At 37.5% G+C, this 25,701-nt stretch overlaps 1 protein-coding gene across 6 annotated transcripts in view; it reads right to left on the bottom strand.

The window, feature by feature from the left end:
* Positions 1 to 966: 966 nt before the first annotated feature.
* slmapa (sarcolemma associated protein a) overlaps positions 967 to 25,701 on the bottom strand; it is a 65,327-nt gene continuing 40,592 nt past the window's right edge. For 2 of the 6 annotated variants that reach the window (XM_051912095.1, XM_051912101.1), the window contains 12 exons: positions 25,300 to 25,362; positions 23,129 to 23,188; positions 22,858 to 22,932; positions 20,191 to 20,271; positions 19,831 to 19,890; positions 12,985 to 13,104; positions 12,802 to 12,876; positions 11,713 to 12,018; positions 10,389 to 10,506; positions 9,808 to 9,979; positions 9,001 to 9,135; positions 967 to 3,905 (listed from right to left, as the gene is read on the bottom strand). In XM_051912095.1, the coding sequence (XP_051768055.1) occupies positions 3,813 to 3,905; positions 9,001 to 9,135; positions 9,808 to 9,979; positions 10,389 to 10,506; positions 11,713 to 12,018; positions 12,802 to 12,876; positions 12,985 to 13,104; positions 19,831 to 19,890; positions 20,191 to 20,271; positions 22,858 to 22,932; positions 23,129 to 23,188; positions 25,300 to 25,362 (1,358 nt within the window). In that variant the 3' untranslated portion in view covers positions 967 to 3,812. Of the gene's footprint in view, positions 3,906 to 7,667; positions 7,756 to 9,000; positions 9,136 to 9,807; positions 9,980 to 10,388; positions 10,507 to 11,712; positions 12,019 to 12,801; positions 12,877 to 12,984; positions 13,105 to 19,830; positions 19,891 to 20,190; positions 20,272 to 22,857; positions 22,933 to 23,128; positions 23,189 to 25,299; positions 25,363 to 25,701 lie in introns of all 6 variants that reach the window. The other 4 variants (XM_051912100.1, XM_051912098.1, XM_051912096.1 and 1 more) reach the window with 3 other exon arrangements.

Consider the following 25,701-nt stretch of genomic DNA (forward strand, 5'->3'; position numbering starts at 1 on the left):
ATGACCGTTTTTTTTTTTTTTTTTTTCTTCAGGTGACCGCGAGCGCCAATTTAACTAGACTATAGTTCTGATATATATATATATATAGATAGATAGATAGATAGATAGATATAGGGGTTCAAATCCCTGACTCTGAAGTATGAGTAACAGTAATATTAATGACTTGAACTCGAGAACAAAAAAGTGCAATTTTAATTCGATACGATGGGAGTGACGTTGCATAAATCTCAGGACGGGCGTGTCGATTGTTATCAGACGGGGCGGGGAACTTCCTGTCATCGATGAGGTGCTGAGTCAGGGAGGATTATACGCCCACACGCCTCAGTCATGTCAAAGCGGCGGCACCAACGGGCCCCTGAATGTGTCAGAGAAGAGTCGATGAGGTTTGGCAGGAGGTGCAGACAGCTGGCATTCCATCAGCAGCCACAGGGCTTCCTCGAGAATGTGGCTCCATGTTTCACTGCAGGAAACATGGAATCTCAAGTTCACAGATCTGTCCTGAATTCCAGACAAAAGAACAATTCAACAAAGAGACATTCCACACCTTATTGAAGAAGAAGAAAAAAGATCAAAGAGAGGTGCTTGAGAAAGGAACACTTTATAATCTTGTCAGGAGAACAAATATATTTTATGGTGCCTTATAAATTCCAAAGATGCTTTATAATGAATAGCAAAAACCTAGAAAACACAAACACAAGCTTCTAAAAAATAACTTTTGTAAGGGCTGCCATCTTGTGTTCATTGCTACAAACAACATGGGTGAAAACTTCATAATAAAAACACTAGGTTTTGTTTAACAAACAGTGTCAAGAAATTAGGGGTCTATATGATTGCAATGTTACACGTTACTATTTAGATAAATCCACAAAGAAAAAAAGGTAAATTTTGCTTATGCTTATATCAAAAAACATGATATCGGTGTTCTGCGTCAGTTAAAGTTGACCAAAAAGAATCAAACTAGTCGAGGAAAGTGAAGTTGTTTTATTGAAGTCATGCACATCACACTTGTTAGTGCAAATACCCTTTATCTGTATTATATCATTCTGTTCTTACAAAATAGAATTCTGACAGTGAACTATATTTGATGTTCAAAACAAAAGTGTCATACTGAGCTCTCAATTTAAGAAAAAAAAAACAAAACAATATTTACGAAAATAACTATATACAGGCAGTGTGCTGTACTGACGTGGTTGGTGACCAGTTTAAAGATATCTTTTCCCCAAAGACCCTAGCTTTGATTTTAACCTTATGACTTCATTCCACCATCTTTGAATTGACAGAGAAACAAAAAAACAAACTTACAAAAACCTGCGTTTAGCCACCTAATTAACACGTTCCAAATCTTTCATTTGCAATTTAAAAGAAAATCCCTTGGTCAGCACAATTCAATAAGTGTCAAACATGCAAAAAACTTAAAACTGCATGTTCAAGCCAAAAAAATTTTGCATCTATAAAACTACATTAAAATGAACTGGAACGGAGAACTCACATCTCAATTGAAAGGAAGTGAAAAAGGCCAATGCATCATATCCTGAAAACTGGCTCCAGCAGCAAATTAGATATGACCAATATCATTTATATCCAATTTTTTTATTTTGTGACTATAACATATATTTACACACAAACATTCATACATACATATTTACAAACGGCCTATGAGCATTCTAACGTGAAGGACGACGTTCCAAACGGATGTTTAAAATAAAAAGTCCATCATGCTGCTTAAAGAATGCATTATGTTTTCAATGTTTTTAAAGCTATCCTTTTTTTTTTTTTTTTTTTGTGCTACAAGCTTTGCTTTTTTGCATTCGTAGTCAAATCCATGTTGAAGCGTTCAATGGATTTTTGTTGGAGTATGTCTTTCCAGTAAAACAACAAAGGATGCAAAAACAAAAGTCCTTGACACGTTGAACCAGATGAGTTAGGCTTTGTGCTCCATGACTGTTTATTTACAGCACAGCAGACAAATGTGAACCACACACCAAACACATCATTGGTTAATTCGTCTTCCTCCAGTCTCAAAGCAGCTTTTGCACATCCAAATTTAAACAACTCATTCCGTTCACCCCCCAAAATAATTCACTCTCACCCATTTCTGTGCTTCACAGGAGTGGATTTGTGACACTTCCACCCATTTATCAATTTTTCCCCCATTCATTTTAAAGCAATCCAATTTCATTCTGTAAGAAGGAACCTATTTTACAGGTAAGGCAGCAAAATCACAGAGCCTTTTTTAGGAGGTACTGTAGGAGTTTTAGTACAGAAAAGACTCGAATCTTAGTCCGACAGCAGGACAGTGTGTTGGTAAAAAGCTACAACATTTTTTTTTTTTTTTTTTAGGTCAATGCTTCATTACATTTGTATGGAAGCTTGTTTTCGCCACTAAAAAAATAAATAAAAATAAAGGTAATTGCGAATTTTTATCTTACAATTCTGACTTTTTTTCTCCGAATTGAGAGATTTAAACTCACAATTGCGAGTTAGAAAGTCAGAACTGTGTGTTATAAAGTCAGAATTGCGAAATAAAGTTTCAATTCTGACTTTCTTGCAATTGCAAGTTTTTAATCAGACTTTATATCTCACATTTCTGACTTTTTTTCTCCGAATTGAAAGATTTAAACTCACAATTGCGAATTATAAAGTCAGAACTGTGATATAGAGTCAGAATTGCGAATTATAATATTTTAGAATATTTTCTCACAATTGCAAGTTTTTAATCAGGCAATTCTTTTTCTCAGAATTGCATGATATAAACTCGCAATCGCGTCTTACAACGACAGAATTGAGTTTATATCTCACAATTCTGACTTTATAATATGCAATTGCGAGTTATAAAGTCAGAATTGCGTGATATTAAGTCAGAATTGAGATATAAACTCGCAATTGAGAAACAACTTCAGTCTTTTTTTCCTCACAATTGGACAACAGGCAATTGCGAGTTTATATCTTACAATTCCGACTTTATATCACGCAATTCTGACTTTATAACTCGCAATTGTGAGTTTATATATGAGAATTGTGAGATAAAGTCACAATTACCTTTTTTTTTTTTTATTTCATGGTGGAAACACGCTTCCATACATTTGACATCGACCACAATCCTACATGTCAAGAACGTTGAGTTTCAAAATCACCTATATACTTTGTAGTGTCTCTGACATGAACATTTGCTTATTATACATAATACAAGAGAAAACAGCCATAGAGAACAACGACATCACTGTGCTAGAAGCATGTCGGCTTGAACACACAATAACAGCACAGATGACGTGAAATTTAGACTTTTTTTCTATTCAAGATCGAATTGATACGCTGCATGAGTGGATCAAGAGTGGCACTTCAATGTGAACTAGTCCTAGTAGTATTTAAAGTAGGCACTTCGCCGCTCCGTGCCCTCTCATTTGGCTGTACATCTATTTAGGTTTACCACACCTAACATGGCAAACCACAAGAAGAGTCCAAGAAACAAAAACTTGCTAACAGAAAACGTGGTACCCCATCCAAGAAAACAAACAAAAAAAGAATGTTAGACCTAGTTTAGGCCATTTTAATAATCAAAATTCCCATCCAAGTGACAAAAATGCAGATAGATTATTTATTCTATAATATGCATTAGAACTTTATTCCCTCTTTCTTTCTATACTATATACATTTGCATTTTACACAGACATTGGGGCTGTAATTGTCAAAACGAGAGGTATTACGTTCAGATTTAGGCCGTGCGCCCAGATTAAAACTGAAGTTGGATTGGACAGAGGGCCGTGCCGGAGACAGGAAGTGGTGGAGACGAGTGTTGTGATTGGTTAACGTTCTCAGGAGGAGGTCTTGGACAAGTTGGGATAAAGCACCACTGCCGTCACTGCAACCACGGCGGCAACCACCGGCATCCAGGGCATCCATCCGCTCTGAAACGAGGAGGAGGAAAAAACAGCAGTGCGATTAATAAAGGTCATTATTAGATAGACGCACCAGAGCAACCAGGACAGAAGCACTGGAGACTGGAGCTAGAGAGACAGAGAGGAGAGACCTGGGTGATAGTAAGAGACAAAGAGCTCAAGAAATACACAAATAAACGGAGAGAAAGAGGGAGAAGAAAAGGAAAAGCAAATATTTAAGTAAAACTGGGAGAACCAGTTACCTCACAGGAGTTATAAAGCAAATAAAAGGAAACACAAACGTCTTTCTTCAAACTCAAAGAAAGAAAAGCTGCATTTAAAGGAACAGTTCACTCAGAAATTACAATTTAGACATAATTTACTTCATGTTGTTTCAAACCTGTATGACTTTATGTGAACACAAAATTAGTATTTTAGCAGAATTTTTGTGCATCTCTAAAAAGCAGGCACATGATCAGCTAAGGACAAAGAACTATGACTATACATTAATAATAATAATAATATTTGTGGTGTCTTAATTCCTTTGCTTTCAAATGTTAAACTATAGAGTAGAGGTCTGCATTCCCGCGGCTCTCCAGCGGGACACGATCAGATTTCTTGCAGCGCGGGATTAAATTTCTGAATGAAAGGTGGTAGCGGTCGGTAACTCTGGTGTAATTTTGACGGGAGCGGGCGGTCTGACAATAACTTGAAATGAAAACTTTCTGCAGTGGTGGCGTTCACACAGTTCCCAGTTCCCCTCCCTGATCAACCTGGCAAGATATGTTCTTTGCATCCCGGCCACGAGTGCACTTTCAGAAAGAACATTCAGCCTTTGTGGTTGGATTTTGGAGGAGAGACGTTCGGTACTGAAACCGTCGTCAGTCAGCGACATTCTGTTCTTGCGTAGATGTTAAAAAAAAAAAAGATTTCATTTTTCAGTATAGCTAGTAAGCCAAAAGTTTTCGTTTATTCGTATTTTTGGCTCAGCCTATAGTTTTGAAGGACAGATGTCATATTTAATTTAGCCTATTTTTCTCTGTGACATTTTTTACGGTGTTGACAGTATCATAAAACAAATAACAATTAAAAATCTTTTTTAGCCAACATTTTATATATGTTATCTTCAATCACTCTCTCTTTCTTTAGGGGAAGTTTAAATGTGAGATTCTGAAAACAAGATCTAAACTTAGTGGGACCCGTCGGGTCGGTAAGAAAATCATTATAAAAATAAAAAAAATAAAATTTCCCACGCAGACCTCTACTATAGAGCTTTTATTTTGGCAGAAAACCGATTAATACATGAACTTTAAATGTTTTTGAAAATGCAGCAATGTTTTTCTCTGATTTACGCTATTCACATGGGTCATTCTTCAGGTCGTAAAATATGGAGATCCATATAAATATGGTATAAAAATTTGCACCTTGAAAGAACTATATTGTGAATAGTCTATAGGAGGAACATTTCCACTGTTCCTATAACTATTGGTGGAAGTACCCACTTTTTGGCTTGTTCACCCCCAGGAACTGGGAATGATTTTGCGTCCTGTTTCCACCTGGTATTAAGATGCGTTTTGGTTGATCAGATCACAAGTGGACAAGGGAGACACATACCTGTTTCCACCTGGTATTTTAATCTGTTTCTTTAGTCCACTTTCAACCACTTCTGTCCTGATTACTTCGAGGGGGCGGGTCTATGGGCGGATAAACGTATGGGTTTTTTGAGATCTTTCGATCTAATGGACAATTTACATATGAACACGCCCGGAGGTCTCCAGCTGACAAAGTTTAAATCCCGTCTGGCTAGCGCACTTCCCGTAATGTTTATACATTAGGTCAGTACGTGGAGAGTAGGCAGTCTTTAGTGGCTGTTCAAACACATGTGCATTCACTACATCTTAATACCAGGTGGAAACAGGGCCTTAGTTATAGGAACACCTTTTGGGGGAACTAAATTAGCTCCTACTTCAGAGTAGGTCTAACCCGGCACAACAGGAACTACCAGTGACGTAAGTGTACGTTGAGTGTATACGAAACACCGGCACCCGCCATTTTTCAAAAGCAGTGTGTTATTTTTTTTCAGCCTCAATGATATGTAGCACTGCAAGCTGTCATGGGAGATTTAAGCCGCTTTTCCACCGAAATTACCCGGAACAATTTGTCCCAGACCTGTTGCTGTCTGCGTTTCCATCACGGTACTAAGTACCGTGAATATTAATACCGACAAATTAATCCGATGACATACAACTGCGCGTGACTTTCCAGTTCCCGCTGGATTTCATCCTCTGCGTATAAGCGTAATAAAGCCTGAACCTCACCGTCAGTCCATCTGTCTTATTTTTTTAAACGCCATTGTTGATTCGAATAGCAAACAACTCTTACCGCACGCACCGCAACTGACTTTTAAAAATGGTGTTTGAAATGAAATGCTGCGTGGGGTAAACCAATCAAAATGCTGTGTGAACTCAACCAATCAGCATGTTCAGCACCCAAGTCCCACCCCTGAATGTTCCTGAACTTTGAAAAAGTACTACCTCGTGAGCAGGGACTTTCTGAGCAGGAAATTTTCAATAGGAACTTCATTTAGACCCTGGTTCCTGCTGTCGAAACACACCGAGTACCACCCCAAAGTCCCTAGTTCCTGCGGTGGAAAAGCGGCTTTAGTCTCTTAGCCCTCCTTTTTGCTCTTTCAATCGCATAACTATATGCATACATTCAATCTCCATCATCACGAAACCCATGACTCGCAACAAAAACATCTCAGCGTTCTCCATCCTCTAGTTGACGATGTTGAATGAAGCACTTAAATGATGTCGCTGTCGGCCGCTTACTTCACTTCAAAGTTCCTACTGGCAATGCAAATGTAACCAGTAGTGTTGCCAAGTCCGCAGGAAAAAATTGGGCTACTTTAACACTGTTGCCGCGGGTTGTTTTTCATGTCTGCGGGTTGAAGCAACCCCAAATAACATATTTAGCTCCTGGAATGTGAATTTTACCAGGGAAACCCCACCACAAAAAACACGGATTTTACCCCCAGGGACACGATTGGGCAAGTTCTGAGTAGTAATTGGGCGGGTTTTGTTGTGAAAACCTGGCTACTAGGAAAATGGCCCTATAGGGGAAAATTTAGTTCTAGGGGGACGACCCTGGTGGCTAGTTCATATAACTGAGTTCCTATAACTACTCGGTGTGAAAGCCCTTTATATGGCATGTAAGAACCAAAGGCATTTAGCTCCACTAATGGCAAAACTTGTCTTCATGTACCAGGTCTGTATATGCAAATGCATGAATGAGCTATATCAATAAGGGTAAGGTTCTTCAAAACCTCTTCTTTTCTGTTCTTTGAATGATAGTAAGTCATACAGGTTTGAAACAACATGAGGGTGAATACATGACAATGGTAATTTCGGGTGAAATATGCCTTTAAATTTCATAAAAGTAAAGAAGAAAAGCAAAAGATGATGATATGATGACCAAAATGCCCCAAAACAGAACAAAAAGAGAAAAAGAATCCAAAATCCCCAAATGCAGAGATTTATATGACCATTATAGCGATTCAAGCAAGACAGACAGTTAATGTGATTGGTTAGTAGTAGGTGATTCTGGGTGGACGAGGAATCGGATAAGAGTTCCCCACATGTTGCCAAGCACCAAAAAGTGATTTTGGGGCGAAGCGGGTGCAGAAATGACGAATGAGAGCTTGCCATGCACAATTTGTATATACGTGATGATATATACAGAAGTGGATGTACAGAAGAAACACAAACACAGACTCAACAGGAGCGCGTGTACCTTTCTACCACAACTGGCCGAAGCACCAATACAGCAAAACCAGGAATAGACCGATGAAAATGGCTTGGACAGGCTGCAATATGGATGGCTAGAGGAGGGAAGGGATATTACAAATAAAACAAAAAATCAATCTTCAAACTATTCAACGGAAATCAGGCTGGGGGAGTCGTACAACTACAACAAACATACAAACAAAAAAGGGTGCAGTGAGAGGAGCCATTGATAAATCAACACAAACAAAAATACCAAACGCCCCAGAACCACAGACACATTTGAACATCTAGAAGCATGACGTCAGGAACGAGGACAGTGTTCGAGACATTAATAAATCACAGGAAAGGAAAAACTGGTTATTTGCATTCAAATATATCTACAATCTGTTAAATTTGCAAATCAACGACACATGAAGTGATTGTAACTCCAATCAGCAGTGTGCAAGGGATTGTACTGAGGGACTTGTGGGATATTAAGGTGGTAACTGCAGTTATGTGTAGCAAACTGTACCCCCCCAAAAATGAACAAATGGCCAAAAATCTGCAAGAAACTATATATATTATATATATATAAAAAAGGAGCAAAAAAACAAAAAAAAAAAAAAACCCGCAAAATATTCTCCTCCTGGGTCATAATGATGAAAAAAGGAGAACCCTGAAAGTGTAAATTCTGAAGTCTTTGAGGGGTTAATATTTTATATATATATATATAACAATATATAACAAACAAAATGGAGACAAACATCAATATTCAATGAAACCTATTGGGTACTTTTGTTTGAATAAACCATTTGAATGCTACGGAGCCCCGCACATGACATGCAGGAAAAAAAAATAGCAAATCGAGGGAACGAATCAGTATTTAGTAAATCGAGGGAATAAATTAGTAAATCATGGGAACAAAATAGTAAATCGTGTGCACGATTTAGCAAATTGAGGGAACAAATTAGTAAATTGTGGGAATGATTTAGCAAATTGAGGGAACAAATTAGTAAATTGTGCGCAAGATTTATTTTCCTGCATGTCATGTGCAGGGCTCCGTAGAATGCACCTTTGATGCTCTCTCTAGCTTGTTGCATCTGAAAATGTAGGTGTTAGCAAAGAATTTTTGCTAACAACTCACAAAATCGTGCTGTATGTGTGTTCTGCTGTGTTTTCCAGAGCCGTGCAAAACTGTGAAGTAAGATCTATCACTGGTTGCTGACAACCGCATTATAAGGCGTAATGTAGACGACAGCTAATTAAATGAAATATAAAGATCTTGATGCTGGCTGAAATGCAGTGTGTTCAAGGTTTATTTTGTTGCATTGCAAATGAAACGTGCTGGATGCGAGACTCACATTGCTGCCCTTCTCTTGCAGGAGTTTGAGGTTGACCTTGCACTGTTCCAGCTCGTCGTTGATGGAGAGTTTCTCCTGCTCCGTCTGCTCATACCGCTGCCGGAGATCTGACAGCAGATTCTGAGTGTCGTCATACTAGAGAGGAAGAGAGAGGATAACATGCAATCATTAAAAAAAAAAAAAAAAAAAAAAAAAAAAGCTTATGGTCACTACTGTTTAAAACTTTGGGCTGATTTTTTTTATTTCTGAAAAGGTCTCTTCTGCTCACTAAGGCTGAATTTATTTGATCAAAAATACAGTAAAAATGATTATATATTATTGCAAATTCAAATAGCTCTTTTCTATGTGAATATTTTAAAATGTGATTTATATTTCTGTGACAAAGTTGAATTGTCAGCATCATTACTCCAGTCTTCAGTGTCACATGAAGCTTCAGAAATCATTCTAATATGCTGATTTGCTGCTCAAGAAATATTTCTGATTTGTATCAATGTTGACAACAGTTGCACTGCTTAATATTTTAGTGGAAACTGAGATACATTTTTTTCATAATTCTTTGATGAATAGAAAAATGAAAGAACAGCATTTATTTGAAATAGAAATCTTTTGTAACATTATAAATGTCTTTGCTGTCACTTTTGATCAATTTAATGTGTCCTTGTTGAATAAAAATGAATTTCTTTCAAATAAAAAACAACTTTTGAAAGGTAGTGTATGTTAATGTAATCATGGTCATGATGTTTTTGCAGCTTAGTTGCAACACATGGTCTGGGTGAACAGGGAGAGCAGATCTTCAGTTGATCGTACCTCCTTCTGCAGGTCTCTGGTACGGGTCTCTGCTTGGGCCAGTTGGACCTTCAGTTTGCTAGCGTCCTGTTGGTGCTGGTCTTGTATTGAGCCCAGTTTATTCTCCAGGTCACCCTGGGATTTCTCCAGAGCGTTTAGGCTGCTGCTCAACGTCGCACTCCGCTCTCTGGAGCTGCGATACAAAGAAAAGGAAATAAATACTCTTCTGTTTACATTCTATAGAGTTAATAAATGTAATAAATTCATGTCATGAAAAAGAATGTTGTAGAACAATGTTGTAGAGTGGATGTGAAGCTTTAGGGCAGATGAGCTCATAGCGGTGACTTATAAGACGATAACATCCGCGCACTGAATAGAAGAGCTTAAGTACAGGACAAATGTACTTCAACATTACAATGGTAACCTGTCAAGATGCAGTTGTTTTGTAATATGGTGAGTGATTCAAAGCAGGTGTGGAATCTGACAATGTACTTCAAAACATGTTAAATCCTGGTGACTCACTTTTGTTGTGTGAGATTATCTAAACGACACAGTCAAAGTGGCCCTGTTGTGAATGGGCTGTTTGTGTGCATGTGACCCACCTGTCGAGCTCTTCCTCTAGTCTGTGGAGTTTCTGCATTAGCGTTGTCTTCTCAGCCCGAAGACTGTCACATTCTTTCTGCAGACCAGAGCACTCGGCCTGAAGCTTCTCCAATTCACCTTGACAGACAGAAACAGAGGGGGGGGAAAAAATTATCAATTTAAACACCTCCATTCACACCCCAAAATACATGAATGTACTCAAATGTAATCATTTAATTGTTCTGTTCATTAAAGTAAACTTGTAACAAGATCAACTCAGAATTTTTATTTTGGTATAATCACTACTATTAAATTTATCCTGTCACGTTTTATTTCACTGGATGAGAGTTCGTGTAGCCTAACATGGATTTAAACGATCTCAGAAGCACTGTCAAAACACTTATACATTTTTCTGTGAAAAACAGAACAAAGATCCAATAAATAATAAATAAACCCAGCAGGATGGACGATGATAAAACTGTTTCCGTGACTCTGGACGACACATTAAAGAGCGCCCGGAGAGAAAGACCCAGTAAGGCGGGCGAATTAAAACAGCATGTGTGCGTTCTCAATATGTGAAGAAATCAGACTTTTGTAATTAAACGAATGTTCCGGAACTTAAAGACTAGAATAAAATAAAAGCAGGTAGCTCAGCAAATAAATAAAATTACATTGTTTTGATGGTATAACCATAAAACATACACACTAAATTTTGCCTGTGCAGTTATATTCGATGTTCAAACTTACAATCGTGAAATATTACAATCTCTATTTGAATATATTTAAAAATGTAATTTATTTCTGTGATAAAAGCTGAATTTTCAGCATCATTACTCCAGTCTTCAGTGTCACATGATCCTTCAGAAATCATTCTAATATGCTGATTTGGTGCTTAATATTTTGTCAAAATGGTGATATATTTTTGTCAGGATTTTTTGGTGTCCTAAAACAGACATTTCTTTCTGACCGTCAGATATTAGCATAAAAGCAGTAAAATGGGAATCTTTTACTCAAACTTTTACGTGTCTTGTCATGTCCATTAATGTATATATACTCAAAAAGATGAAAAAAGAAAACTAAAACTATGCAAATGAGAGGAAACAAATGTTTCCAAACAGGAATCAAAGGCGCTAAAGAAAAGAGAGATCAAAGAACACCAGATCAGTGATGATCTCAGCCATTGTTCCTCTGAAGTCAGCTTGATTTATGACATCCAAAGAGACACAGTGAACATTACAAGCCAAACAGCACATCAGGGACACAGCAGGTTCACCGCAGGAGTTGTAATGACGACATGCTAAGCTGACTGTTGACCAAAAACGAATGGTGGTGGTGTGTCAGTACCTTGGAGTTGGCTAGCTCTTTCCTGGTGCTGGCTCTGAAGCTGGAAGCTGGCCTGCAGGTTGCTGATCTCCACTTCATACTTGGCTGCCGTCTGTCTCCATTTGTCCAGTTCGGCGGTGACGACGCTTAGGTCTCCCTGCAGGGCGGCGATATCCCGTTCCCGCTCGGCAGTGGCGGCCTCCATGGCATGCCGGAGCACCAGGATCTCCTCCTGAGCACTGTAGAGCTCCTCTCGGGTGGTGGAAATAGTGTTTTCCCTCTGCTCACGCAAAGCCTCCATGTCAGACTGGAGCTTCGCTAGTTGAGCTGTAGAGAAAGACGAGTTACAGTGATTCTACCATGATTGACGGGTGGTGATGTGCCAGAATTTCAACAATGAAAAATTAATTTTTGGTTCCGTCTGAAACCGTTGTAGAGGGTTGAAATCATTTTGATGAACTGAGATCTGTTGAATGCAGAGCAAAACTTCACTAAACACTATTTATAGCGCAGCTCCCAACCAATAATTGCAACAAGCATTGTGCTTTGTTTCTTTTGTTATGCAATAAAGTCTGAGTTTTCAAATTCTGTCAATTTTATAACAAAATTCAATAAATATTGTTTTGACGCTCTTTAATGAGGCGTGACAGATCGCTGTAGCGTCTCAGTTCAAGTGGCACATGAACCGATCATCTCTTCCTCTTTACTACTAGTTATAGCATGAAAAACATGAATGAACATCAGAAGGTTTGTGGGGGGGGGGAAAAATACAGTACAACTTACTGAAATGTATCATGTAATCAGTGTTTCATCCGTGGAAAAACGTCAATATAACTTCAAAACAAGGCCTGTAATGTTACATTTACCTCAGAAAAGCCATTTAATGACCATAGCTCATTAATTAGCCAGAAAAAAATTATAAAGAGGAGCTTTTTGCTACAATATATGCAAAAACATCCTTAATATTTTTACTTAACCTGTTGTCTTAATTATTTAATGCATGTTTGAATAAAAATGTCATCAAAACAAGTTATTACAGCCACGTTTAAACTTTCTACTTTATGAAGAGAAAGCCAAAACACTGCAGAAATGTGTGTTTGAAGGACTCACTCTGTAAGAAGCGGATCTGTTTAGCAGATTCTTCAGTCTGCTGTCTGTTGGTTTTCCTCTCCTCCTCCAGCAGGGCTGATGAGAAAAAGACGTTCAGCAATTCACACTAAACCCAGTGCAATCATGGCACTCGATTATTGATGCTGAATCACTATTAAATGGACACTTAACACCCTGATGTACCTTGAAGTTCAAGGCATTTCTGTTTGCCAGTGTTGGCGAGCTCCTGGGCCTCCTGCAGCTCTCTGTGGAGGTGTGGAATGACCTGCTCAGTGTCTCCAGCTTCCAGGTTCCTGTCCATTTCTACAAACACACACAGAGCAGATGGAACAGTGAGGGAGCATGAAGAAACAACATGGCTGACATGAGGTAAAAGACAATAAGAGAGATAAACTGACCTAATGAGTGAAACCTAAACCCCAAGTATTTCATTTATAACTAAACCTGCATCACATAAATGACAAAACTTACATTAGGGTATAATTTGGGAAAGCGTTGCAAAATTGTAACGCTGGGCATTTATTGTTGCAAAATTTGAAACTATGAAACTTTAAAGTGGTCCTTGATTATGATTTCACTTTTTTAACTTTAGTTAGTGTGTAATGTTGCTGTTTGAGCATAAAATCTGCAAAGTTACGACGCTCAAAGTTCAATGCAAAGGGTTAGCTTCAACGAGCTTCTTCCCGGGTCAGTGACATCACAAAGCCCAAAATTTACATAAACCCCGCCCCCGAGAAAACGCAACAAAGGGGGTGAGGCCATGTTGGGCTGCTTTAGAGAAGAGGAAGAGTTGTTGTAGTAGTGTGTTGTTGACATGCCGTCATTTTACGCCGGACTGCTTCACAAACGAGGGTCAATTCAACACTGGATTTGCACAAAAGATTAACATGACGGCACATGCTTGTCGATGAGTTCATCAACTCCACAGCAACTACATAAATTTATCCAGTAACCATTCAGAAACGTCTAAAAGTTGTAACTTCTTCCTGAGTCTCTCCATCAGTATCGACTCCGGTTTGAACAATGTAAGGCTGAACACCGTTACTGACAATCCTCATTTTGGCTGCGTGAGATTCTCCAGCTTTGTTGTTGTTGAGCAACCGAAGCGTGAGCTGTTAAAGCTCCGCCCTCTTCTGGAAAGGGGGCGGGGAGCAGCAGCTCATTTGCATTTAAAGGGACACACACAAAAACGGCGTGTTTTTGCTCACACCCAAATAGGGGCAAATTTGACAAGCTATAATAAATGATCTGTGGGGGATTTTGAGCTGAAACTTCACAGACACATTCTGGAGACACCAGAGACTTATATTACATCTTGTGAAAAGGGGCATTATAGGTCCCTTTTAAGGAATTTCATGTGAATTATTTCTATGTGAACATTTAAATACTGTATAAAAAATGTATATCAAATCATATTTATATTGTAGTGAATAGTGCTATACATATACATTTGAACTGAATAGATACTCTGAATATAAAAAGTGTAGTGTCAGCTACTGTTATCTGTAATTTTTACCCATATCTAGAGACAGTTATCTGTTATTTAATTGTTTTAAACAAACATTGTGTTGCTGCTTCACTGGGTCTCTGAGAGCTAGCTGCACAGAAAAACAAATGAGAGAGAGAGAGAAAAAAAAATGTAATTCCTAATAAACTGATCTTTTCACTGCAGACATATCAAATAACATGTGCTAAAAACACTTCTCTCATCTGCTTAGCTTTCCTAACAGCCCAAAGCTGTGACCGTGAGACCAATCCATCACGACGGGTCAAAACTCTGTCCAAACATTAGGAGCCACAAATGATTCTGTTCGACCACATGGGCTGAAACATCAAGCACTAAAACTTCATTACTGCAAACCAGAATCAATTCATTATGTGAAGGGTCTTCCAAGCACAAAGCGTTTCTGTGTGCTCAGTCTGTCAGTGAATGAATCAACATGCACAGCCCGGCTTGCATCAAACAGGACAACAGAACATCTAAAAAGCATCGGCCTCAGACTATAGACAACTTAATGCCTGATTACGTAACCGAGCACGCTCTAATGGAAGATCTACAAATGGGCCATTGAGATGACCTGCACAAGGCCAAGCAAAAGAGACATTAGACACTTTCCTGAGTTTTCTCATATGACTTCATGCCGAGCAAACGTACATTTGCGCCCCTGCAGTCTCTCTGAGGAGCATCCAGTTGGTCTCTCATGTGGTCTTGTAACAACAGGCTTTTGGGAAGCCTCCTCTGACCATAAACTGATGAATGTCCCCCCTCTCAGAACACTCTACAGATGTCGGTGAAGTCATGTACTAATTTAAGGGCTGGTAATCCGTCATGATGTCAGACGAAGGGTGTTTACTGCGAGCGAGGGAGTTGCTTTCAGGCAAAATGATGTAACGAACTTGTCGTTTCTGAAGTTTTGCCATTCATTTAATGAGAGGGGGCATAAAATGGTGTGTAATCTCATTCTGCTCCTCCTTCGGTGATTTCATCAAGAGCATCTCAAAAGAATTTTATGGCTGAGATTGAGTATCACAGCCATATAAGGTTACATATGTGCAGATAACTCTTCATTAAGGCAACTGAATAACTCGTGCCAGACGCCCCAGTGTAGATGCAATCTTGTGGCAAAAGAGAGCATTTTATAGCTAGTCAACAGCGCCCCCAAGAGGCACATTTTGCAAAAGCTTGTTGGACAAATCAAATCAGAAAGCAAATGTGTTATGATCCAAAACAAATACAGCAGAATGCTGACTGATAATAAACTGAACAACTGATATGTTGGCTTAAGATATTTGTCTTACAGACACATGACATCTGTGGGTAGTGGTTCTCAATCAGGGCGCCGTGAGTCACTAGTGGGCCAAAAAAAATTCTTAAAATGATTTAATATATGACAAAACACCAGCAAAAAACAAGATTAAAACTGGCGTACGTCTTAATTCCCTTAATATCATTTTTAAGAACAAGGGTTCTTGTTGTCTTGGGAAACTTGGATATATTAAGGATTTCTAAAAGTGAGATTTTTAGACCTTTTTAGAAAAGTCATGGAAACTAATAAAATCTGTAAAATATATGCACATTTCTATGATAAATAACCATTTTTGGCCAACTTGTCAAGCTTTGAAATATTTAAAAGAGTAGAAATTGCTGAGAAATTGCTTTTTGTGAGTTAAAAAAAAAAAAAAACACACCCTATAAAGCATTTAAATTCATTATTGAAACACGAACATTCATACCTATAATGCTTTATAAGATGTAATATAAGTCTCTGGAGTCCCCAGAATGTGTCTGTGAAGTTTCAGCTCAAAATCCCCCACAGATCATTTATTATAGCTTGTCAAATTTGCCACTATTTGGATGTGAGCAAAAACATGCTGTTTTTTGTGTTTGTCTCTTTAAATGCAAATTATCCACTGCTCCCCACCCCCTTTCCAGAAGAGGGCGGAGCTTTAACAGCTCACGCTTTGGTTGCTCAACAACAACAAAGCTGGAGAATCTCACGCAGCCAAAATGAGGATTGTCAGTAACGGTGTTCAGCCTTACATTGTTCAAATCGGAGTTGACACTGATGGAGAGACTCAGGAAGAAGTTACAACTTTTAGACGTTTCTGAATGGTTAGTGGATAAATTTATGTAGTTGCTGTGGAGTTGATTCAACTCATCGACAAGCATGTGCCGTCATGTTAATCTTTTGTGCAAATCCAGCGTTGAATTGACCCTCGTTTGTGAAGCAGTCCGGCGTAAAATGACGGCATGTCAACATTACACACTAACTAAAGTTTGGTCAATGGAGTCAAAAAGGTTGAGAACTATTGATTTAATGGGAGGTAAAAACAGTTAACTTCCCTTGGTTGCATTACAAAATTAATTCACTTTATGCAAAATCATTTTTGCATATTAGCACATTAAAATATGACAGGCTACATTCACATATCAATGCATATTGAGTATTCGGCAACGTGACCTAATGTATAGGTCCGAGGTCTGAAGTCCACTTATGTTGCTAGTGGGTTTCTGTTTTGCACCAAACAGTTAGCGTGACTTTCCTACAACAGTTACATCATTAGTCCTACTGGTGTTTAGGAATAATAGAAGGTAGAATAGCCCCCCTTTAATCAAACACAAAAAATAAAGGAAGAAAAAGGCAAAAACTGACTCTAATGATCCTCAGAGTTTGCAGCACACGTCACTCTCGTCTTGGCCGCCTCTGAGTCTGCCTGGCACGCACTAAACTTCATCAAGAGTGCCCACAAACAATGAGGTGCTGAAACTGGCACTTCCTCCCTGATCCATTTAACAAGAGCCAGTGCTCCTTATCTGACGTCCCGTTAAAGGACATGAGCTCACTGGGATCATGGGAGCCCACTTAAACTGAATTAAACCAAATGCAATGCAATTCTGAACATCATTTTTGTTCAATGAGAACTTGTCTAATTGGTAAACAGTATTTGAAAAACATGGGGAAAAATGGTTTGGAGTTTTGAACAGATTAATTAGAAAAATGAATGAGGTAAATGTTTAAGTAATGGCGTCATTCTGAATGGACACACTAACAGTTTCCAAAATTATCCACTGTGTCATATCTCTTATTTAGGTATTAGTAGTGTAGATAGACTCTGTTCACCAGCAAACCCAGCCAGGTCATCTGACACTAGAGTCACACGTGGCCAAACTAAAGCTACACAGAGACAATGAGTCTACAAACAGAAATGGTAACAGGGGCTTTTTAGGTGCCACAGCCAGAGCTTAACTTTTAAACACCTTAACAGGTGCCATATTCTACTTTGGTAACATTTTTTCAACCTTAAAGTCCATTTAGTGTTATTCAGGGTGTTTTACACCAAAAACACCCATAGTTAAACATCATTTTCAATAAATGGACTGCAAATGGAATTATGCATTATGAATGTTATGCAGTATGACTATATAGCACATTTACAGATAAACCTTAATGGAAATGAATGTGTGGGAGTCAAATGTCTGCATGTACTGCCGTCTGGTGTGACTCAGCAGGGTGAAAGCAGACCGACATTTTCAACATGTGTGGGCGAGTGTCACAATTGAGCTAAGGACATCTGAGACGAACCGCACGAAAGGGGGGCAAATCCCTTCGCCAGCCTGACAATTAGAAAGCAATCTACTGGTGCCACTTCAGCTATATGTCACTGTCATGTCCATTTCATAACCATTCATTCATTAGTTTTTTTAAATATTCTCTTGATTAAACTTGCAAGTGACAAGCATCATGTAAGAAACTACATTTTCTGCTTGCCCGTGCAAAATTCACTGTCGTGGTGCTTGGCAAATGTGGGTTGATACCAGAATATTGCTATGCAGTAGGGATGGGCCATTTTTCTGATTAATTCTAATTAAATGTTTTGCCTCGATTTTGTTATTTTTAAATCGAGAAATCGCATTTTTGAATAAAAATGTTAGCAAATGTTACAATTAGACATGCTGACAATACAGCAATGAAAACCGTTAAGAGAAAAAAATGATCTGACAACATGATTAACCGCTCGTGTGACGCTCTATGAACGTAGAACACATCGCTAGTCTTAAGTGGCTGTTCACTCAGAAATGCGTTATTGCGTTGAAAAAAAAATGAGACATGGGCAGAAAGGTGCTGTTATTTTCTGTTTTTACAAAACATTTGCTGTTAATAATAGCTGATTACTGGTGTTATTTATTGCTATTACTTTTTGCCAGAAATATTTTGCATTTTTCTTATTTTATATTATTTCTGAGTATATAGGATATGTTTAAGATGAGTTTGTACTTTCATATTTCATGCATATTTTCTGTCATTTGTTTTACATTTACACCATGTTGATCACTTCAGGTGTGCTGCACTTGGAATGATCGTTAATAAAAAGAACGTTACTTGAATCATATTGTAGTTATGTTTTTAAGTTGACTGCTTAAACATTGAAAAAATCGTAATCGGTCAATCACTGGGAAAAAAACAAACAACAACAACAACAAAAAAAAAACGTGATTTTATGTTTTGCCATTTCACCCAGCCCTACTATGCAGTTGCTAAGATGATCTGAGTATTTTTTTTTGATGTTGCATTCACCCTCAGATATAATAAAGTCTTTTTTAGTCCATGCTTTCTTCAAATCCCAAGTAGTATGAGCAATTTTTCACTTTTTAATTTCACAGTTCTAAATATGAAATGTTTCTAAATGCGAAAGATTCAAACTTTCAGAGTAATTTAAAAGGAATAATCCACCCCAAAATGAAAATTGTCATTATTTACTCACCCTCATGTGGTTCCAAACTGGTAAGACTTTCTTTATTCTGCGTAACACCAAAGAAGATATTTTGAAGAATGTTGGGAACTAAACAACATTGAAGTCTATTGACCTCCATTGTACAAAAAATATCTTCAAAAGTTTCATTCAAGAAAAAAAGTCATACCATCTTGGAACAACATAAAGGATTTTATTTTTGGGTGGAGTATCCCTTTAAATTACTTTGAAAGTTTGAAAATGTAACATTTAGAACTCTGAAAACTAAAAAGAGATACATTTTATCAGTTCAAACCAACGCTGATCCTATCAACAGTCATTTTCTTCTGACTGACAGACGTCTGAACAGCAGCTGTACGTGACATTGTAAAAGCACTCAGTGTCTAATTGGGCTGTAATTGGTTTACATTCCATAATGTCCTCCACTGGAACATAAAGTGGGACGAGGGGAAAGATCTGAGGGAGGGAGATAAACCAGGATGACACGGAGACACCTGTTCAGCTCCACGCCAAGAGGACAACTCAAGCCCACTGCTAACACCTTGTGGGTCCCACTGCTGTCACCTCCAGCAGATGTAGACCAAATATAGTCACATTGGGGAGTAACACACCCCTGTTAATCTGCACAGTTGTACCACATACCAGTCCACTGACCTCTAATGAGTGCAGATAAAGAGGGTGACTAACACTCCAGTTCAGCCAAATCACACAAACACACCCACATCAGCACTAGCATTTTAGACAGGGAAGTTCAACACAAAAGAATGGAGGGATTACCTTTCAGAAGAGAAACCCTGTTCTGGGGCTCGTTCAGTTCTTGTTCATCCATCTGTCCGTCTGGAATGAGGGAATGAGGGAACGAGTGAAAGGAAAAAGAACAAAAACCATTACAGAATGAGAAAAAGAAATAAACAAAAGAGAAAAAAAAAGAAAGAAAAAGATAATAAATGATAAAAATAAATGATAAAATATATATATAAAAATTAAGTTTTTCATATATTTATTATATTTTGGAACTAAAAATGAAATAGCCCTTTAAAAAAAAAAAAAATAGAAAAAAGTGGGATGTATAAATTAAAAGCAGTAGAAACCAAAACAGCAATTCATACATTAAAAACACATCCATGTTTTACATACCTGATGTGTCGTCGCTGCTTTTGTCCTTGCTGGGGCTCAGAGTATCTGACATATCGCACTCTTTAGCGTCTACTTGGTTTTCTATGGAAGCAGAGCGGAACAAACCACTTAGAGGAGAGGGGAGACACAACTCAAAACAACATTAAAACAACAAAAATGACAGTGATCATAACTTTACCAGGCTCTCCAGTTCAATTTCCTAGTCTAAACAGGAGTGTGTTTGTAGGCTGTTAATATATAAGAATCAATTTCTCTTTATCTACAATAGCAGGCGGTGAATGAGCACCCTGTAGTTCGTCTTCTCTGGCTGGTGGTAGTTAATGCCCACACATGGTCATTTGAGTGACCTGTGCTTCAAAATGGACATACAGTCACATGCTAAACTAGTTGCTACTTTTGTTTTGTGCTGCAGTAATCTCCATGTGGACTAAAATGAGTTATAAATGGGGTTTGAACAGGGGGAGGTGACGGCAGTCTAAAGAAAACCTTCGGGCAACATGTTCATGCCACAAATACTGCATCATCTGATATTACTGAATTGCACTTCAAATTTTCAGTACTTAGAAATGTAAATCAGTAAATGCTGTCTAGATATTTTCATTACTCTCAGACATCAGGCCAAACATTGCACAAACATTTAATCAATATATGACCTCAAAAATCACCCTTCCTGCTGTTACATCACATGATAGATCTTTTGAACTCAATGTAGCAAATGGTGACTCAATGGGACCAATGGGAGAAAAACAAAATGATGTCGTCAGATAATAGATGATCAGTGAATAATGGTCTAATCCGTGTGGCCGTAATCTTAGTCTCTAATCTGAAGAGATTGAGGGGGTCAATAGCTGGACACAGAGATGCCACAATGATGACAGGGGTCAAGGTCTAAATGCCACCTCGTCATCTGCATCTCTCAGCACAATGAGGCAGCTTTCATGAGGTTATAACCTGGTCCAGAGCGGATCTACGAATTTTTTCTGCATTGATTAAGGGGGTTATAGGCGGAATGGATTTAAACATTTTTAATAACAAACAAAAAAAAAAAAAAGTTACAAAAAGTATCGGCCGCCGATTTTTATTGGCTGTTTTTTTTTCTTTTTAACAATTTACAACCATCAGCATATAGGCTATAGCATGAAAAAGGCAGATATAACAAACTGATGGTTTATTAACTGCATGAAAGCACTGAACTGTATAATGTCTGCTGCATAATCCAAGATTAATCCATGATCTAATATTCCTGCTGTCTGCGTTTTAATGTTAATCAAACAAAAGACAAAATAAATAAATAAATAAATAAATAAAAGGATTAATATGCATAGGGCCCTACGATTTCCGTGATGCGGAAAAAGCGGACGGAATCGCGAATCCAGTCATAAATACGGAATTTACTGTATAACACGGAATGTCATGGAATTTGCCAAAGTTTTGATGAATAAATAAAAAGTAGGTCAGTAGACTTAAATCAAATTGCGATACAGACTAGTGTCTGTGAATATTAAGCCGCAAAAAGACTATTTAAATATGAATCCAGCATGTTCTGTGTGAATGAATGGCGCAGACGCGCGGTTTCATTTCCCTCACACACACACCGAAGCATGCGACGCTCGCTGTGTTTTTCAGCCTCTGTCGCCTCACTATATGAGAACATAAATGCATGAACTTCATCTCCAGAGTCAGTTCATGAGCATTTTACCGTTACATTTGAGAAAATCTATAGTCATATCATAAACACAGAAACTCAATGGTCTTCATGGCAACCCGTCAAAATAAAAGTTCAGTTTAACTCGAGGAAATTGTGACAGAAATATATTATTGTTGTACAGCAGAATTTATCTACATCTCAATGTAATAGTAATATATGGATTTAATTTATACGGTGAAGAATATGCAGGGTTATTTTATATTTGTTTACTTTATTTCTGTACCTGAAAACTGTTAAAGCTACCTAAAAGCACTGTTTATTTCATAACTATCTTTATTCTCTTGTATTTATGTTTATGTAGGTCTGCTGAATGTTAAATGGATCCAATCCATGTTCATTAGAATTTGATGCAGCAATAAACTAGCTAGTATAACCTAATGCATGTTTTTTTAGTTTTTTTTAAACTTTGCTGATTTAAAACAATTAAAACACTATTTTAATGACAAAATAAGGGAGCAACAAATAGTTCCTTTTTTTACCTATTATTATTATTATTAGGCAGAAAGGATTTAAATGTTAAATCGCAAATGAAAAAGTTACAGCAAATAGTTGGTTTTCTTTCCTATTGTTATCTTTCGGAATGGATTTAAACATTTTACAATAAAAAAAAATAAAAAAGTTTTTCAATTATTTTTATTATTTTCAACAATAATAATAGTATAAATAATAGATAAATAAAAAAAATATAAAAAATAATAAATAATAGACAGATAGCTAAAACATAACTGAAGATGTGATGAAACAGTACGGTAATGACCCTGACCCGGTCATGCTAAAAATAACTGTAATGTTCATTCCTGTCACCCAGAGACCGCAGTTGTTTAATTCGGTTTTAAATGGAGGCCAGGGGTGAAAACATTGCCATCAGATTGCATCATAATGTAATGTGACAGTTCTCTCAAAACTAGCTTAATCTAGAAAGAAACAGACTTGATGAAACTTGACTGAAGTGACGATACCTTTAAGCCTGTCTGGACTGGCCAAGCTGTTGTCCACTGTCGTCTGGTTATTCTGAAGATGCGCATCAATGACCTCTGTGGAATAAAACAAGAAAAAAAATTGACAGGTCTCTTCAAGTTGTATTTTCTGACAGGGCACACAAACTGCAAACTGTTCTTGACTCAAGAAAAATTATATCAAATGAACCTTAAATGAGTGAACATAATACGTAGTGTGAAAATGCCTTTAACAAATCAATCAATTAAAAAATAAAACAATCCACACTCTTACCGTCAAAGTTGGACAGCTTGTTAATGGATGAGTCCACAGCTTCCTTCAGCTGCCTCACCGCTGGTTAGAGAAGAGAAATGTCATGTTAGTATAAGTCTCTTCATGGTCACTAAATCAAGTCTGATGCAACTATTAACTATCAAATCTCAGTTATTAAAGGACACTGATGCAGCCCAACTGAATTATCAGCAGCAACAAAACCGCATTTGTAGTATTCTCCATACATACAGAACAAAGCAAAAATGACACATGAAAAGCATCAGTGGAAGCTCTTAGACCTCAGAACGCATGCTGGTGAGAGTGAAAATCCCCGGGAATAGAGAAAAACCAGGTCAGCTGGAGGTGAAGTGAGAACAGACGGCATGCAGAGTGTTTTCGTTAAGAATCCATGTCAAGGATATTTACTTATGTACTAGGAGACTATATGAATCTCATGGAGTGTTTATGATTAGCTGTAGACAAACAGATTCAACATTACACAACAGATAGAGCCAATACCGATCCCTGAACGCACTCGAGGTCACTCTGTTCTGCAATATAGTGTAATATATTCACATATAGCATGGCTTCTCAAACCTTATTGCTAAATATACATAAAACAGCAACATCATTTTCAACTTTAAGGAAGATCTACAAAGTAGAACTAACTTGAGATCAAATACAAATCAAGCATACACCAAACAATATTTTAACAATCTTTTAGAATAATGTCAAGAAAATAAGATGGCATTTCACAAGATTTGGAACGAGGAGCTTAAAAAAGTACTGTCAACTAGAGAGTCAACACCAAAACATGTTTTTAGCATCCAAATTACAAAATCGCTTGATATAGATGGTTGTGTATTTCTTCCCATTAAAAACGCACAAAGTTGACCACTTTACAGTCAATTCAACCTTACAATTGGGCTTCACTATGCTAGAAAATAACCAATAATATTTTTGTAAAATACTTGGATTTGTTTTTTAAAAAGCCATTTATTATTTTATTACAATAAAAGTCTGTTGTGAATATGCATCTTTAATAAAACGTCATCTGAATAAGTCCGTTTAATAACTGTAATTGTTCAAAATGACTCATGGACCATTTGTGAACTCGATAACGATTCTGAATAATTCACTGAGTCTGATTCAAGCTCAAAGAATCGTTTGAATTGCTTACTAAAAAGAATCACTTCACAAGAGTCATTTGTTTACACCGCATTTGCGTGTACAACATGGAAAGATTCAAGACACATTGGCACGCACTCTAAAAATGTAATTTACAAACACTACCTCGCAAGATGATATCTGATGAACGGTATATGGACACAGGCAAAATTTTTCCCTACTGTCGCCAAAAGTGGCATATGGAAGCTTGTTTCCACCATGAAATAAAAATAAAAAAGGTAATTGCAACTTTTTATCTCACAGTTCTGACTTTTTTTCTTAGAATTGCGAGATATAAACTCACAATTGTGTGTTATAAAGTCAGAATTGTGTGATATAAACTCGCAATTGCAAGAAGAAAAAAAAAACGCTATTCTGACTTTATAACTCTCAATTGCAAGTTTTTTTTCTCAGAATTGTGAGATATAAACTCGCAATTGTGTGTTATGTCCAATTGTGAGGGAAAAAATGTTTTTTTCTCAGAATTGCAATTCTGACTTTATAACTCGTATGATTATATTATAAATCACACTTAACAATGAAGTCAGAATTGTGAGATATAAACTCAATTCTGAGAAGTCGCAATTCTGACTTTAAGAGTTTATATCATGCAATTCTGAGAAAGAAATCAGAATTACGAGTTATAACGTCAGAATTGCGTGACAAACATTTGCGAGTTTGTCACAAAAACAAAAAAAGTCTGACTTTAATTCTCACAATTGAGAGTTTAAATCTCGCAATTCTGAGAAAAAAAGTCAGAATTGTGAGATAAAAAGTTGCAATTACTTTTTACTTTTTTTATTTAGTGGCAAAAACGAGCTTTCATAGAGACTAGACTTTAAATTGGTGTGCAAATTAAAAATAACATTAGTTGCAGTCTGAGGCCCTCTATAGTTCATATCCCTGTAAACACCTTCCTCACTTTACAGAGTAAAATAATAACCGCTTCCTGCTTTGGTGCTCATCAAAAAGATTATTTATTAGTATGGCTGTGGAAGACTTTGGAAAGAATGCTGTGTACTCACATTGACACTCAATGTACTGTTGGATTAAAGTGCAGTCTCCTCCACTCTTTAAAAGAAAGTGGTCTACCAAAGAAAGAAAAACCCTCCATTAAATGAACAGCAAATGGACCAGACATCGAGGGGCATCAGATGATATTAAAACATAAGCCAGATCTACAGGATACAACACGAGACGGAACCGAACAGAGATGCAGAGGGCGGGACAAGGACACAGACGGGAGACTGCAGCTATTCGTGGACCTGCGCCTCACTGCCCTGAAGAGATTGACTGACACCTGTCATTCACCTGTCACCACTAGAACAGACACTGTGACAAAGAGGTCTGATAATCAAGGATGATGTTTTTGCAGATCATTCCACCTCTGATAAGTTTCAGAAATACTGAATTTAGCTGGGAATCTT

The sequence above is a fragment of the Ctenopharyngodon idella genome, chromosome 11 (assembly GCF_019924925.1).
Source record: "Ctenopharyngodon idella isolate HZGC_01 chromosome 11, HZGC01, whole genome shotgun sequence".
Taxonomy (NCBI): domain Eukaryota; kingdom Metazoa; phylum Chordata; class Actinopteri; order Cypriniformes; family Xenocyprididae; genus Ctenopharyngodon; species Ctenopharyngodon idella.